At 37.1% G+C, this 17567-nt stretch overlaps 1 protein-coding gene across 3 annotated transcripts in view; it reads left to right on the forward strand.

The window, feature by feature from the left end:
• Positions 1–17567, forward strand: part of LOC105145383 (uncharacterized) — a 79085-nt gene that overhangs the window by 53344 nt on the left and 8174 nt on the right. Inside the window, exons 2-9 of one of the 3 annotated variants that reach the window (XM_011054880.2) lie at positions 1065–1145; positions 5242–5384; positions 7810–8027; positions 9177–9403; positions 10081–10407; positions 10688–15547; positions 15734–16535; positions 17159–17450. In XM_011054880.2, coding sequence (XP_011053182.2) covers positions 1065–1145; positions 5242–5384; positions 7810–8027; positions 9177–9403; positions 10081–10407; positions 10688–15547; positions 15734–16535; positions 17159–17450 — 6950 coding nt within the window. Of the gene's footprint in view, positions 1–1064; positions 1146–2501; positions 2652–5241; positions 5385–7809; positions 8028–9176; positions 9404–10080; positions 10408–10687; positions 16536–17158; positions 17451–17567 lie in introns of those variants that run through there. The other 2 variants (XM_011054879.2, XM_087407279.1) reach the window with 2 other exon arrangements.

Consider the following 17567-nt stretch of genomic DNA (forward strand, 5'->3'; position numbering starts at 1 on the left):
TTTTAAAAATTTTCGAGATTTTTATTCTATGAATACATTTACATTCTTCTCATCCTAAATATTTTTCGTTCTAAAAAGAATGCACTGATTAATTTAATAACAAATTTATTTTATCCGTACGCTGAAAAAAAAATTGGCTGCTGCAGTAAATTAGATGGTAAAATATGGCATAGCATTTTTAATTGGCTGCAGCAGCCAATTTTTAATTGCAGCAGCCAATTAAAAATACTATGTCATATTTTACCATCTAATTTGCTGCAGCAACCAATCCTTTTCTCTTTCAGTGTAACATTTCTATTTTTTAAAATCGGAGAATTGAGTTTCTTCTGCAGTTTTATACTGCATAGTGAGGTATGGACGAGTCTCGTGATCCATTATGATGAAATGCTCCGGATTCTTCCCTCTCTTTATGTCGGAGATCCGCGCGTAGGCGGGTTAAAGGAGCGCCATCGTGTCTCGGGTCTCACACTGTGTTTATCCCCACGTCTCTCGCGGTTTTTCGCCGATCGCGGGTGCAAAGACGCGGCCCTCCCACGTCGCACTCCGAGAATCTCGCCGCACACCCCTCGGTATTCCGGATGCACGATACATCGGGCGCATTCGCGGGAAATTTGTGGGCGACGTGTCGAGTATGTTCTTGGATACGTCGCGTCGGCCGGGAATGCCGTCGCTGGTAATTCCTCAGGGCGTGCGCCCTGCGAGAATGACATCTTTCCCTTCGGTTTTTTTCTTCCCCGATTTTGCACCAAATTGCATTCGCAACGCGTTCGCAACATTAAATGCCAGCTGCTAGCTCTCTGATATCGTTCGTGTAATACGCGAGCGAACGTGACCGATTACATTGCATGCGGAACGATTCTAGGACGAGTCACACTGCAACTAAGTTTAAAAATACCTATCCCTTCCTGAAACCGATACTTTCGCGAATGCTAATTTGTATTCCTTTAGTGCCGCATCCGGTGTTAGGTCTAAAAACGCTTGAAGTTTAATTTTAGCGTAAGAAAGTATGATAGTGCCAACATTTCTGAATATTTTTTAATATTATCATTGTTTTATTTTTACAGCTTCAATCGTCGGTGGTTCCAGCGGCGCACAGTGGTTCGTTTACGAGCTCCAAGGGACAAGAATATATTTTGGCGGTAAAGGTATGTCTTATTTATTAATATAAATTACAAAATGAAAAACATAGATAAATCAATCTTTCTTAATCAACCTCTCTTAAATCAATCTCTCTTAATAATATAGTCGAGTGGAAATTAATTTAGCTTGAGTTTTTATGCTCTGAAGACTCGAACGGTTCATTGTTAGATATTATTAAAGGAATAATGGCAACTCCTTGAGTTAAATGATATTTTGTTACTTTTAACTTCCATATCAAAATGTATTAAAATGTAAATTAATCCTTTTCTGTAGTTAGTTTCAAAGTACAACAACGTTCATATTAACATATGCCTAATAATAATAAACTTAATAATAATAAACTAAATTTGAATTAAATAATATTTGAATTAAATTATTTATAATTAACTCAAGTTGTTTTAGTTAAATTAACGACATATTAAATAAAAGCGACCTATTAAATGATTAAAAAGAAGTCAAAATGAATATAATTTGACGTTATGAATTTAACAATACATCTATTACACTGAACCCTTCGTTACATCGAATCCTTCAATTCTCATCTTTGATATCGTTATTGCTTTTGGCAATCTTTATCTTTTGACACGATAAATGCGCACGAACGAAATATGTCAGAAGATAGCAAACAGAATAATATTATGTGACATAAAGACTTTGCCGAGATAGATAAGAACTTCTATATTTTCTCCGTCTCTTGACGGAGGAAATACTCCTTTCAAATATGTGAAGAGAAATGTTTGCGAACAAAGGAAAAACGTTTTCCATGTTCTTGATGGTAACGTTACGAGTGTGCGGAAGTAACATAAGTCTCGATATCTTTTAGTTAATAATTGACAAAACAAGAGGAATTCTGCTACTATCGTTATTATTACTATCATCGATATTATTTACAGGTTATAGTTAGTTTATTCATTTATTTTTAGTTAAATATTGTTTATTATTTTTACAAAGCTGCACTGAGAAAAAGATGCTTAAAAATATATTTGTAATGAATTTATTTATTTCACTGAAATAAATATTTATTTAAGTACAGATCAAATAAAATTTTATTCCTAGCAAACAAGTCATCAATTTTATTTTTTTTTTTGCAATTAATGAGATATATTTTACAGAAATGAAATATATTTCACAGAAATAAGATATATTTCACAGAAATGTATATTTCCTCATTGCAATCAAATTTCGTAAGTAACATTTGTTTCGCAATATTTCGACATTTTTCTCTCAGTGTAATCACGAAAAGTCATAAACTGTGCGAGAAATTTTATCAAAATGGAAACGTTTTTAGATCATCGTTAACGTTTTTCATCTTTTTCTTTAATTTTTAGTGGCGGTCAAAATATATTTCTAAAAAGCGTTTGTAGCTGCGCTTTTTTGTGCATATCCTGTACACGACGAAACGTTAGTGAATCGAGATGCATCGAACTGCGATTAACAAAAAGAACCAATGGAAATCAAGAGGTGACATTTACTCGACGAATTTGCCATGTCAAATTCGTTCCAATCTCCAGGTATATTTGAGGTTTTATGCTGAATCCCATCCGATCTAACATGTTTACGGTAGTGCACCGAATTGACACAAATCGTCTTTTTGATGCGTTTCACGCTATATATTTCACAAACAATATTTTGCTGCTCCAGCTAGAATTATAGCTGTTTTTTGTATCAGATAGAAAATTATGTATTATACACTGAAAGAAAAGATTAGCTGAATATGGCACAGCAGTTTTAATTGATTGCAGCAGCCAATTTTTAGTTACGTTAGCCTATTGAAATCTTATACTGATATTGCGGATAGGATAACGCAAACAAAAATTTGCTGCAATCAAAAATTGGCTGTTGCAGCCAATTAAAAATACTATGCCATATTTTACTATTACTTTAATTTGTTGCAGCTAATCTTTTCTTACGCATAGAATTTATAACAAAAAACTAAATTCTACCTCTGTCATCTATGTGATTAGATACAATACATATCCAATATCGCAGTACTTGTTAAAAATTTATCTATTTTTCGTACTTAGATAATTTTCGTTTGCAAGATCACTTTTTTGAGTGTAGGTATATCGAAGTTTTTATCCTGCATAAAATATTGCGGTCCCAAAATATCTTATCGATAAAATAATCGTCTCGATAACGATGCTTGAAGTCTTCTGTAGCATTACTTATTAATTATAATAATAAAATTATAATTGAAATTAACGAAGCTTTTACGAATATTTTAATTTTCGTATAAAAGTAAAATATTAAATATCAAATTTTATATAATATATTTATCGAACAAATAATAATGAAAGAATTTCTTATTATATTTTATTACACTATTTTTATTATTATATATAATTATTTGTTGTGATAAATGTTTGTAATGAAGGAAGTGGCTTTTTCTTTCGAAAACTGTGATCAGCGGAAAATCCTGAAGGGAAATATGTGAATATACGAATCGATTCTCATGTAAAATCCTCGATGCATGGTGGAAGTACTTCCACCATGTCCTCGATGAGGGAAATGAGTTTTATTTTGTGACTCGGTTCACCTTTTTTCATCTTGCACGAACCTTAGCGCGCGCAGGTAATTGCTTTGAATAATACGATTCCCGAATAACCCCACAGCTTTAACCGCGTTATCAATCCTCCGCGGAACTACGTGGTCCTTGGTAAACATTGTTTGCCAAGGGAATGTCGCTTCAAAGTCCCCTGGATAAATGTCATTACGCTTGTTATGTGCGGCCGCGCTTTCTACTGAAAGAAACAAGCGCACAGATGCAGTAGGGTCGCTTTTAACCCATTCAAAATGGAAACTCCTTCGATTCTCGAAACCGACGTTGTCGGTTCTTACAGAACGTTCTTGGGAACGTATGGCATAGTTAAGCTCCTTTACAACCCTTCCGCTATTCAAGTATTGAAGAAGCTTAATTCTGTATATCTGAGAATCGTATTCTTCTTTTAGATAATTTTTATAATAATTGTCCTTTTGCAGCATTCAGATTTATTAAAATTCTTCTTTCTTCTCTCTTTTTTCTTTTTTTTGTGTCGCTTTAATATCTATAAATTTTTATTATGTAGCTATGCATTTTAATTTCAAACTTATATTACTTTGCAATAAAGATAATCTTCTTCTCACGAAAGCAGCGTGTTCCAAGAAATTGCATAATCGAAAAGCTATTTCCACACGCGACAATAACGTATTTTTTTACGCAATACATGTCATATCGCCGATGTAAAATTGTCGAGTATGCTGATGTATCGAGCGTTAAAAAATATTGTTCTTCAAGGAACGTTTTACCAGGTCATGGCTTTCAGTATTTCGTTCTTTCTTTGCGAGTAAAAACTTTGAGTTTCTTTCTCTGTCGATGATCTTTTCCACATGTCTATCTTTTCTGGATTTATATTTCTTTATTTTCTCTTGCACTTCTTGATCTCTCAATGTGATCGATGAATCAATTTATCAATGTCAATTAATTATGGACATACTCTGCTTTTTAATTTTATTTCAGAACTCAACGTTAAATATTGTCTTCAATGTCAAATTAATAACATTAGTACTGCAATATGTAATATTAATGTATTTAATGTATTTCGATACCTTCAGTGAAAACAAATATAAATCTTTAAAGGGGCAAGAGTGTATATATTTTACATTTTAGTTCTACAAATCTAATTTATTAAATGTGCGGAAATGTGTGTGGGTAGAAATGAAAGATAGATAGACGGACTGAAAGCGAAGATGGGTATAGGAAGCTGAAAGATACATAAGATATAGAAACAGACAAACACATTGAGTTAATTAATTAGAGTTACTTAAGGTAAGGTAATATTAGTTGTTTACCGCCAACGCAAATAGCAAATATCTGCAGATAAATTAATACGATTTGTAATTAGACGAGGTAGGGAATATACTTTTAACTGAACAAGACAATCAACAATTAGAGAATATCGAAGGGTTCAGTACAAATACGAAAAACGCGATGCTATTCATCAGGATGAATCGTCGTATCTCGCATTGATACTGACGTTTACTGTTCCTCCCTATTGTAGCAACCCTTCGTTCTTCGATTTTCCTGTTCCTCTTAATCGAGCCAACGACTTCTTCGCTTCGCAGGGGTTCGAGGCGACGCTGAGTGACAACAAAAAGAAGTACGTCGACAAGGCGAATGCGCTTCTGGCAGCCTGGGAGCATGTCGGCAATTATATTTCTGTGGCACCGCCTGAGGCCATCCAGTCTCTCATAGAATGGGCTCACAGGTGGGTACACGTCGTCCGTCGATCGTTGTTGTTGCATCCGCGATTATGCGACCCTCGATTAACGGGGAACTTGTTTCGCAAAGACACGTACCTACGGGCGAGAGAATACACCGTTGCATAACTGTGATTATTCATTGTCGCAACATTGTTGGAAAAAGGTAGATACCGTGTGATCTCTATATTGTGACTTTTTTCAATATGAAATTTTTTATGTGAAATAATTATGCAAATGTTTATATTTTAATTGAAAAAAGGATGATAAGTCGAACTCATTCAACAATATCAGTAGTCTATTTTTGTAAAGATACCGATATTAAAGATGTATCGTAATAATGATCTACATTTCTTGATAAACCGAATTCATTTCAATAGTCTAAAGTCTAAAGCATTAATAGTCTATTTTTGTACGTCAAATTATCGATATTATGAATGTATTGTAATTATAATCAAATTAAATCATTAAAAAAATGTCACGTGATTTCTACTTTGATTTTTAATTTTCAATAACGTAATAGTTGTACAAAAGTTTGTATTTTAATTAGAAAAATAGATGATAAGAGTTAAACTCACTCAACAAACCAATAGTCTATTTTTGTATTTTTGTAAGCTGGAAATACACGACATTTTTATCGCGTGTAATTTTTTAAACGCTTCTTTTAGAAATAATGAGTTCAGAGTGAGTGAGAATTTTTTAAATATTCTTTTAGTTTACATTACTATATCATTACCTTATTTAAGTATTTAAATAATTGAATGTATAATGTCGGGACCAAGTATATTTATACCACTTAATTATGTTCATTATTATTGCATTATGAGATCTCTCCATCCGTATTTGACCCATTTAACGCACAGCATGTACACAGTCGACTTTTTTTATATTACCGGCCGGAGCTTTTTCGACACAAAGGTAGCGTGAAACGAGTTTCGATGTAACAGTGTCGTTCTACGGCATATGAACGTGATGAGAGAGAGAAAAAGCATGAGAGAGATAGAGAAGTGGAGAGAGAAACAGACTGCACTGAGTAATGAATCTGCACGTATGTAGCACCGTCATACAAACGATCCCGGAATTTTGAATAGCAATGCGACGCAAATTCACGTTAACGTGACGGGTATACAACCGAGGCACCCTACGGGTACAGGATGGTCCAAAAAGGGATGCGCGAGAAACATTATTCTTCGCGAAGTTTCCAGTTTTCCGTAATGGAGGTCTGATTAGCGAGCCGTTCGGCATTGTTGTTGGTGGATGAATTAAATCTTGAGAGTGAATTAGACGTGAATAAGTAATCAAGAAGCCGGACTTTTAATCTAATTTTATTTCCAATGAGTTTTTCATGATTTTATGATCGCTAATACTAAGATGGAGCAACAAATTATCGCGAATTAACAGGATCTAAATTAATCTCTCCTTTTCATCCAACACACTCTCTTCTTAAAATATAAATCTATTAGATGTTGGAATTAATTCGTAGCGTTTTACAAGTGATGGGAAGTACTTTCATTAATGTATTTTTTAATGCTCATGTGAAATAAATAACATTCTTTCATTAAAAACGCTACGAATTAATTCCAACACCTAATAATTATATAACATATATAATATTAAATATTATTGGTTTAAAAATGAGTTGAAAGAGAAAAAGAAAAGTTAATCAATTTGTTTAGAGGATTGTAAGGGCATAAAACAAATGTATATAATATTTATGCTTTAAACAAACTACATACATGTGAAAGTTGTGTTCATAACATTTTTATTGAGCACATTTTTACAGATTATTTATTTTATTTGATATTAATTTTATTATTATAAACAAAAATTTTAAAAATAATAAAAATCTAATTTTTTTATATAAATATTTTCAATACTAAAAATGACTTATGCAAAGTTTCATTGAGATTCGTCAATTAGTTTTTATAACAAATAAATATTTTATTTATTTACTGAACAATTAATGTCTGCATCTCAATGTAACTTTACATAAATATTTTTGAATTTATAAAATACTTATATAAAAAAATTGAAATTTTCATCATTATTTTATAATACATTTTCATATATTTCTATTAGAGTACAAATTTAAAAAATATTACTTTTTATTGAAATAACTTTTGATTCAGATTTGGTCAACTCTAATTTTTTTGTATTACTTTTAAAATGCAATTTAGAATAATCTTATTTTTTCAAGTAATTCTTAACATATTGCATTTGCCTTACAATCCCCTTAAACTCTATGCAGAAATTCTGATTTTTCAAAATGATACCTCTTTCTCTCTTCTTATTTTAACATTCAGCTTCGTGATAGGCACCGTTGATGTAGGGCGCAAAATGTTGGAAAACAAATACGAAAACAAGTCCGCGCAAACATGTCCTGCTGCCCGTTTTTTCATATTACGACTCATGCTATTGTCCTTCTTTGTGCAGACATACATTGACAATTGTATTGCGCGGGGAGTGGCCGAAATTGTCACCAGCCTCCAAAACACACCTCGACGTACTGCTTGCGAGGTGTATAACTCAGCTGGTGCAACATCCCGCTGCATCCAGGTGTACCACTTTGCGGGCTTTGGCGAACAATCCATGGACGCATCCCGGCCTCGACAGCATATTTAACGGCCAACCGGATTCCGAACATGAGGAGGGTAAGAAAAGACGAATTATCGTCATTTCGATATATAATGGTTTTAATCCCATTTTAAATATGAATAAAAAGATCACGTATCATCTTATAATACATTTTGCGCCCAATCTTGGAAAAGTAGGTTGTTTGAACAAATATATTTGCGCGCACTTGTCCAACCCTTAACTTAACCCGGCGTTACTAAAATAAAAATGAAATGTAGCACGATTATTAAAGTGGAATTTATTAAAAACTACAGTTAATCTAAGAATTAATCTTAAGTTGTGTGGTAGCATGAACTTTTTAGAATATTTTAAATTTTCGATCTTTAAATTATATTCAAATTATATCAATAAAATTGATAGAATCTATTTTAAATCATTTTAAAAGTTTTTTTATTAACAGTTGGAAAATATTATTATGTTTATAGTACCTGGAACTTATTATATTGTGCTTTAGTAATGCCAGATTAATTACGTTATCTACTGGTTGATGTAGAGGTTCATGGAATCTTAATTTTAATTTAATATAAAAATTAAATATAAAAATTGGGAATGATAATTGTTCTCTATTTTGTATGCATATTTTTTTTAGCATTAATTGTAGATGGAATAAAGTTTTATTTGTTTTTCTAAAAATATATAACTGATCAAAATTACACACAAAATGAAGCAATCTTCCGGAGATTCTATATTTATTTTAAAGACAAATTTACTCACACATTGATAGATATATATATACAAATATACGATAATAATCTATCTTTCTTAATTATTCTTGCAATCACTGACAAGATTATTTTACTTGTCCAATTGTGTCTCTTCAATTTCTTAACTTTGTTCAGCTATCTTTAAATCGCTGTATATCGCGAATTCATAGAGAAAAAACTAGAAGTACCATTTATATCATTATCATTTATACCAATATTATTCGAGAAATTTTTATTTTCTGCATACATTTATGATGTTTATTTTATTTTATTTTAATTGTGACCGAATTGGCCTTTGATTTTATTTTAATTCTGACCGAGAGTAGTCGGTGATGCCTGAATAAGTTCTTTAATAATTAAATTTAATTAGCAAATGATATCATCAACGATATATAATTTTCTCGCATCCTGTAAATAGTTGCGGCGTTGTTGAATGGCAACCACAAGAAAACGTACTTTCAGAATTCTGCTGTTCGGAGGATGGCGAGCTGCTGACGATGAGACTGAAGATACTCTGCGAGGACCGCTGCGAGGACATAGCGGTGAACCTCGCTGCCGCGTGCGTGCGCTCCCTCAGACGAAGCGATCAGCTGCGGTCACTCTCGGAGTCTCATCACGTCCACTACATGATCGACGTGTACATCGTCCTCTTGTACAAATTGAAACGCACGCAAGATATTTTCGCTCAAGTAAGTGTCGATCAAAAATGTCAAATTATTGCAAGGGATGTTTATTTGATTTCAATTGAAGTTGCTAAAATACAAAAATATACAGATCTCCAAATTTCAAGTGATATCCTTAATCCGAGAAGGCGATTTTTTGACGAGAAAATGAAGCTCAATCATAATAGGTTTTTTTTATTAATCGAGAATATCATTTTTTTTTTATTTTCTCTACTGTTAAATATTAGAGTAAATTCATAATATATCTATATAATCATTTAAATAGTAATATATTATACCAACAACAATCAATAGATATACAATATTTAATTCAGTACAGTTCAATGTACAATCAGGTAATTGTTTACACAAAAAAGAACTATTCCCGGATTTTAAACCAATTTATCTAGTTCGAAGAAGTAAAATTATGATACATCTAATGCTTCAAGAAAGCATCATCGAAAATGCCAGATTGCTATGCCATGAATCACATTGACCTACTTGCTTAATTTTCCAAGATCTGCAAAAATATAAGGATGTAGTCAGAAAATTTAAAAATATGTCTTTCAAACAATTGGAATCGTGGAAAAGTAGAATTATGGTAAATGAGTTTAGAAGGTCGATTCGTTACTTTGAAGAAAGGCGTGTTTTGCGTTCTGTGCGAATATTGCCGTGCTGGAATTCATAACTGCGCTTTGTTACAGTTAAAATTAATGGACCTCAACGACGGGCTTGAATTGGTCCAAAGGCTTAGCGGTGAGAAGCCAACGAAGTATGGAACGGCGCGTGTTTGGAGAAATTCGATAAAGGCCGCGGAATTGGTCGCGCAGTATCTCGTTACTGCCGGGATGGTTCGACCGGTATCGGAAACCGGTGCAAATATTTTGGAGCAGATTTTGAACTCTTGGGCGCTATTGCACGCAAAATTGAAGGACGTTGCACTAACTTTGCCTGGCATGATTAGAAAATTAATTGAACCCGCGGAAAGTGCTCAACATATTTATATCTTCTGTGCAGTACTTGCAAAACATGTAAGTAAAGATTTAATTTAAAAAATTTAATATTTGAAAAATATTAAAAAATATTTATATATATGATTTTTTCATTTTGCTAGATATATTTTACTAGAGATATTAATAAAAAATTGTATTGTGTGCGAATAGAATTACCAATAAAAGTTAAATATATTAAAAGTTAATAAAATGCCAGAAAAATCAGATTTTATTTTATTGTATGTTCAGAGGAAAAATTAAATAATTCTTTTTCAATTAAACGATTTATTATTTTTCTTGGATTTCTTTTTAATTGCAGTTTGGCGAGAGTATAAAACCATTGGTGATCGAACTATATATCAGAGCGTTAACAACAGATATGAACGAGCTGGAGAGTCAGAAGGCGAAGTCGGACAAGGACAAGGTGCGCGAGACCGCTAAGCGTCTGAGTACGCAATTCCTTAAATTGGCGGACGTAGTAGACAGCAGTATTGGCATCGCAAGAGAATGCGTTTTGACGGCATTCTCCTTACATCCTACTAGAACCTGTTACGACAGAATAAAGGAATTGGCAGTGGCGTGTGGAAAGGCGAAGGAAGATGGCGGTTTGCAAGAGGAGATTAAAATCAAGAAGGAACCCAAGGAAATTATAGAAGACGATCATCTTCCTATATCAGCCATTGAAGTCGAAATAAAATCTGAGTTAATAGAAAATGTCACGGAAACATCCTTGATACCTTCGCTAAGTTCGGCAGCGCAGCCATTGCATCAAAATTTGACCATCGCAAAAGGCGTAGATTTTCAAAATGATCACATAACGAAAACATTCGAACGGACTGATCAGTTGTTAAAGAGTCTGTTGACGACAAAGACTCCCGACTTGAGATCGCCTGACATGACAATACCAACAACGTCAACCACCAGCAAGTGTCCGTTACATTTGAAGCGTGAATCTTCATCCGAGATGCTCGGCGAGCTCTGTTTCAATTGTGACGAATTTTCCGGCAGTAACCAACTGAACGACGATAAATCACAATTGGGCGAAACGAGTACGATACCAAACAAGAACGTAGAGAGAACGTTAGACGCGTTGATCCTGATCAAGGGCGACGCAGTGACAGGCTCAGCAAATTACGATGAAAAGTCTGTGCCCTGCCAAATTCTGGATGGAAAAAAATTGGGTTTGTCACCGCAATTATGCGACGATCTAGCCGTAGTACTGAGTAGTCCGCGTTACCATATGCTCAGCTGGGTGCTCGACTGGAAGGAATTGAAGAATTTATGCGAGCGATATCTGGAGAACGCTGAAGAAATGCGTAATACGAACAAGGAGCTTAAATATCTGAACATTGATTACTCACAGTTCAAGGATTGGCCATCGGAAGACGATACTAAGGATGTCTTTTTCGGCATTGAGAAAGGTTATGAGCAGTGGGTTGATCTACCATCCGATAGTTCCGAGCAATTCGGTAGCTTTCAGCCGGCGGCAGGCTATAAACGTTCGTCGGTGCGTCGTAGTTTAGATGATACTACCACGGACTCTGATAGTGGTAGTGTGTTACGAGTACCGCGACGTACCGCACGAGCGCGGAAGATCCGATTGGAATCATCCGAAAGTGAATATGACAGTGTTGAACGTAAACCAAAGCATTTTAGGAATAGAATCAGCTCGGTATCGGATAGCGACAGTAATACGCAGGACAGTCAGACTGACAGCTTAGGTAGCGATGGTTGTCGGTTAGAAAACAAAAAGAAATCCAACAAATCTAGCAGTAAGGAGCCCAGTAAGAAACGCTCCAAGCCATCGAAGCTCAGCGTCGACTCCGTCTCACATTTTCATATGTTAGTAAATGATGAAGTGCGACATTCGAATACGCATGAGGATGCCAGTGGCTCTGACGTTAGCAGTAATGACATCATCACTCTTTTTTCAGCCGACATGGACGAAAACAAACGTGAGACGATCAAAGGATCAGCGTATACTGCCGCGGCACCATTCATTATTACTGAAAGGCGAAGCGACCCAGCAGTGCTCAAAACTCTTAGGATGTTCAGGCCGCAAAGCTCGAAAAAACCAACGAGGATCTCGCAGATTCTGCAGAAGAATCTGTTAAATAAGAATAAAGATACTAACAGCGGCAACCGGACGGATGCCGAGCAACAAGCAACTAACAATATTACAAAATTTGCGCCCTTGTTGAGTACGCTAAATCTAAATCCAAAGATTGTGCTGACACGCGCGGACGAGGCAGATCTTAAATTGGCGAGCCGTGGCAAAAAACCTCAGCAGCGGTTGAGTAGTGGTGACATTACCAGCGAGTTGATCAACATACAGAAGACAATGCCGTTCCCCTCAAATAACAAGGGTGTAATAACGTATCAGAAGAAAAAAAACCAGCGTGCCGCGAATGGCAAGAATAACGCCAGTGAAAAGAGCTGCCCCGTAATAGTCGACGGACATCGCGACAATCGTCGTCATTTCGTTAAATCCAATTTTAGTAAGAACAAATATGATATTCTCGATAAGACCGTTAGGGATTCCGACATATTGGCCAAAAATGTGCCTGGTCTGAACTCATTGGATATGATGGTACCGCCGCGGCAGCGTTCCACAGTGAATGTTGTCCAATTCTCCAGAAATAGCGTGCCGCAGAGCCCGAGTTCCGCCACGAGCACATCGACTGTCATTAGCGTCAGTGGTAGCACGCCTCCGCGGCCGACGCGCACTCCAAGCGTGGCAAGCAACCAAAGTAGTAGTGGCGGTGGTAATAGCAGTATACAGCTGCCGGGTACCCCGTCTTCAACAGGCGGTCATGACAGTGGTGTCGGCATGAGTCCAGCGGGCCAGACACCACCACTGAGATCATCATCAAACCTTGGGACACCCGATACCATCGGCGAGGAAGGCAATCAGCCATTGGATGCCGCATCACCGACGACTATGGGTTCGACGATTCCGACGACGATGGCTGCCAATAACATCTCAGTAGTCCAACTCGACATTGCTGCTACCGAATCGTCAAGTCCGGTGAGAACGATAACGCACATACGTCGCGCAAGTAATCAACAGAACAACCAATCACCAAAAAAGTCACCCTCCTCGCCCGCAAGCGCGGGTGTGATTACAGCCACAACAATGACTACGGCGACGACCACGATGTCTTCGGGTGGACTAATTACGTCCGAGTCATTAAAGGTTATCTGCAAAGATGGCAGTTATCATCTCTCATCTCGTAATCCCAATCAAATTGTCTCCAATCAGAGAAACCTTTTAGGCCTGCAAAATTTGGAGGACGGTAGTGGCACAAACTTTACGCGACAGACAACGCAACGCGGTGCAGATGTGACAGGTGGTGCATCGTCCAACAGAAATACTTATGATCGACTGACCGGCACTAGTTCCGTGAAGAATACGTCACAAACAGGCCAAAATACCGGTCTGCCCAAGTTCCAACAGGCCTTCCGTAAAACTCCTATGTACAGTCTGTCAGCTGATGCGACTGCAAGTGGAGTTGCCAATGCTGCAACAGATACATCGCTTAGCAGCGTTCAGCAAACGACGACGACATCTCCGCAGAAGACAACGACGAATCTGTCGAAAGCGGTACAAACATCTGTGCCAAATAATCAACCTCAACAACAACAACAACAACAGCAAGCAAACGCTGGAAATGTCAACGTACAATCGATCATTCCGAATCTGCAACTGCCATCCGGTAGATCGATAGTTAATATTGTACCGAATTCTGGTAATAATGGTCCAGCGAACGCCTCCATCGGTTCGAATCAGACTACAAATCAAACGCTCACGCAACTTGTACAGAATGCCACCTCGTCGAATACCGGTGTTATATACGCACACAAAGTGATAACCAGCAATAATCCGAATCAACTCAACATCCTCCCACCAGCGATCATATCGCACGCCAATTCGGTACCGAGTGGCAGACCTCCCGTAGTAAAGGTTAACATCATCCACCGTGGTGCTCCAGTTAGACAACCAAATCTCACGGGAACTATACAGGCTGTCTTGACACCGAGATTGCAACAACAGCAACCACAAGCTGTGAGAACAGACAGTCTAATCGGTTCTCCGATTGAGGTAAATCAAGTGAGTTCGACAACTCTGGAACAGTTACGGGAGTTCGAGAGTGTGCTGGAGCAAGTAAAGGAGAGAAGTATCCAACCACAGCAATCTCATCAGTCGATCTCTAATAGCGCGACTACAATAGCTGTACAGACGCAGACCACTACGCAACAGACTCAGGCAAGCAAACGGCAACAGATATCCGTTAGTACTTTGGCGCAACAACTGATGATGCCGACGCAATCCCGTGCGAATAGCGAGCCATTTGCCAGCAACGGCAATAATGTGGCATTTCAACAGGAATCTGTATATTCGCAGAAGGCGATCTCTTTGACTTATGTGAATCCGAACAGCGCCAAAGTAGCGACCAATTCCACAACACCGGTTGTCGTGGTCACCAGCTATTGTCCAGCGGCGTCGCCGGCATTGAGCGTCACATCTCAGAGTTCCTCGAGTCCATGTGTGACACCGGCGCCAGCGCCGATATCGTCGGCCGGAAAAACACCATCGACGTCGCCGTCCACCGCAGCTGGGACCACCGGCGCCAAAACTAATGTGAAAAAATCGACACCCAAGGTAGTCAAGAGTAGCGCCACCAATACGTCTAAGGCATCACCTATACCGAAACCACAACAGAAACCGCAGGAAGACGAGCAGACTGCGCAAAGGATTTATGCGATTCTCGATGAGTACGCTGAACAACTGAGAAACTCGCCGGATCTTAACAACAAACCGGCGCCTCGTAGAAGGTCCAATCCGCCGACTAATCCGAATCAATCGTCAAAGAGAAAGAAATCAAGTTCCAGCAAAGCTAAGCCAGTAGGACAGCAGACTTCTGAACTGAGCCCAACTACAGACGATCTTGGTAGAACTATGGGTAGCGAAGATTCGTCTAGTGGTATTGTACATGTACAGAGTCCAGCTGGTTTCTCTGCACCAGAGGAGCCATCGAGCGCGGAAACGAACGTAGAAGTGCGCAATTTGACGAATGACGACATCGAATTAAACGTGAAGCGGCGTAATCTCATCTTTACGGAGCCAGGCTCGGGCCCGCGTGCATTAATTGTTCAAGAAACGCTGCAGTCCGGTTCGGTGAGTGTTAGCGAGGCGCTCGCCTCAGTTACAGGCAAGCAGTTATTGATGCCTACCAGTTTCGTGTTACCGTTAATGAAGGGCACCCAGCATCAACTTACTATAGTATCCGGTTCTAAATTGTTGACTATGCCGACTGTACGCACAGCCAGTGGTACTACAGTTCCCAACACTCTACTGTTACAGTCCATCCTCAATCAGAACAAACTTCATGTTCAACAACCGCAAACTGTCAAACAGATGAAGATGCAACCTACCCTGCAGACGTTATCAAACAACAATCAGACACTAACTGGCGCGCAGAATGTTCAGAGTACACCCGTGGTAATATCGCAGACCGGAAGCACACAGTTTACTGGAGAGGTAGGTACTGTGACTGTGTCTACGTCGGATAAGCCGAGCGTGATCAACGATCTGACATTGAAGAATGATGTCGCTGCTAACGCGATGACGGTCGAATCAGCACCGACAAACGCCATTGTGGTGAATAAAAACAATCCCACCCTTAGTCTGATCGGAAACCGGAATATCAACGAAATATCAGACAATCAACAAATATGCGGCGTCATCACCAGCAATCCAACGCTGCAGAGTACGAGATTCTTCAACTCGAACATACATAAATTATCATCTAACTTGAAAGCGGAAAATGTGGTCTGCATTGCGCCGGCTGCTACGGTTTCTCATTCGCCGGAAAAGAAATCTCAGGGTAGGATACACACGGAGAAGCCGGTATCCCTACAGACGGATGCCATTTCGCTTGCCTTTCAGCAGACTGATATGAACGCCATGCTAAACAATGCAAATCAGCAACAGCAAAAGGACAGGAAGGAAGCGTCTACTGAGATAACATCTGCTACCAAAATTATTTCACCAAAAATGTTAAAGAGAAAATTCGACAACACTATCGGTATACATGAAAATATATCGTCGAGAACTTTGATCTCTACGAGCATTGCCACATCGTTACAGAATAATACAAAAATTGGTAAGGACTTGTCCAATATATAGTGGAAATATTATTTTATTTTTTGTATGAATTGCCACATTAGCATTTTTATATGATACGTTAATTGCTGTTTGATGCATTGGAATAATTTCCAATTATTGTTTTTAATGTTCAAAATTATTTTGATTATTTATTATGATTGATTAAATAATTGGAGTAAAAACAGAGTTAACTATCATGAGTTTAAGATATATTTTCTGCACATATGTTTCTCTAGTCATTAAAAAAGTTAAGTAATTTTTATTTTTAAATCTTTATTTTTGTATTTTTTTCATAACATGATATATAAAATTGTACTATATAATAATTCATTTTATTACCTTTTTGCTCAAATCAAAAAAATATTTACAAATGAACAAATTTTTATTTAATTTAAATTTTTATTTAATTTTTTAAGATAACTATAGAGAGATATTTCTTTTTCAAATTAATTATAGATTGCGTAACTATATTATAATTTATAGAAAAATAAATCTTTGACAAACAATATTGTGTGAGCAATACATTTTGTATTACAACAGCTTATATAGCATGTAATATAATAGATTCTCGCCATCAGACATTATATATGTACAATTAATTCTCGTATATTGTTTTTATAGATTCTATGTCTTGTATTACTTCCTTAAACAAGCAATCGAGCGTTATCGATAGCACAACGCAGTTTCTGGTAACCGGTGGACCTAGCAGTTCAGACAGCCAAGAGTCATCTGTACAGCAATCTACGGAGACAATTGATGGATCCTGTAAAGTTGGGAATGGGCTGCTGTATGAAAACGCACGTTTACAAGAAGCATGGGAATCGGAAGGAAAGATATCACCGGATACACCATGGAGATATGTTCCTACACCGATGAGTGTATTAAACAATGAGCCATTGAAAACATATTCTAGGTAATAATTTGAATTATATCGAGTATATTGTAAAAATTTATCTCCATCTATTGAAATATTATCTAAACCCCTTTTGAAATTTTAAAATTTTTAAGAAAGAGAATTTGACTGGTCAAT

This window comes from Acromyrmex echinatior, chromosome 6 (genome assembly GCF_024713525.1).
Source record: "Acromyrmex echinatior isolate Ae372 chromosome 6, ASM2471352v2, whole genome shotgun sequence".
Classification (NCBI taxonomy): domain Eukaryota; kingdom Metazoa; phylum Arthropoda; class Insecta; order Hymenoptera; family Formicidae; genus Acromyrmex; species Acromyrmex echinatior.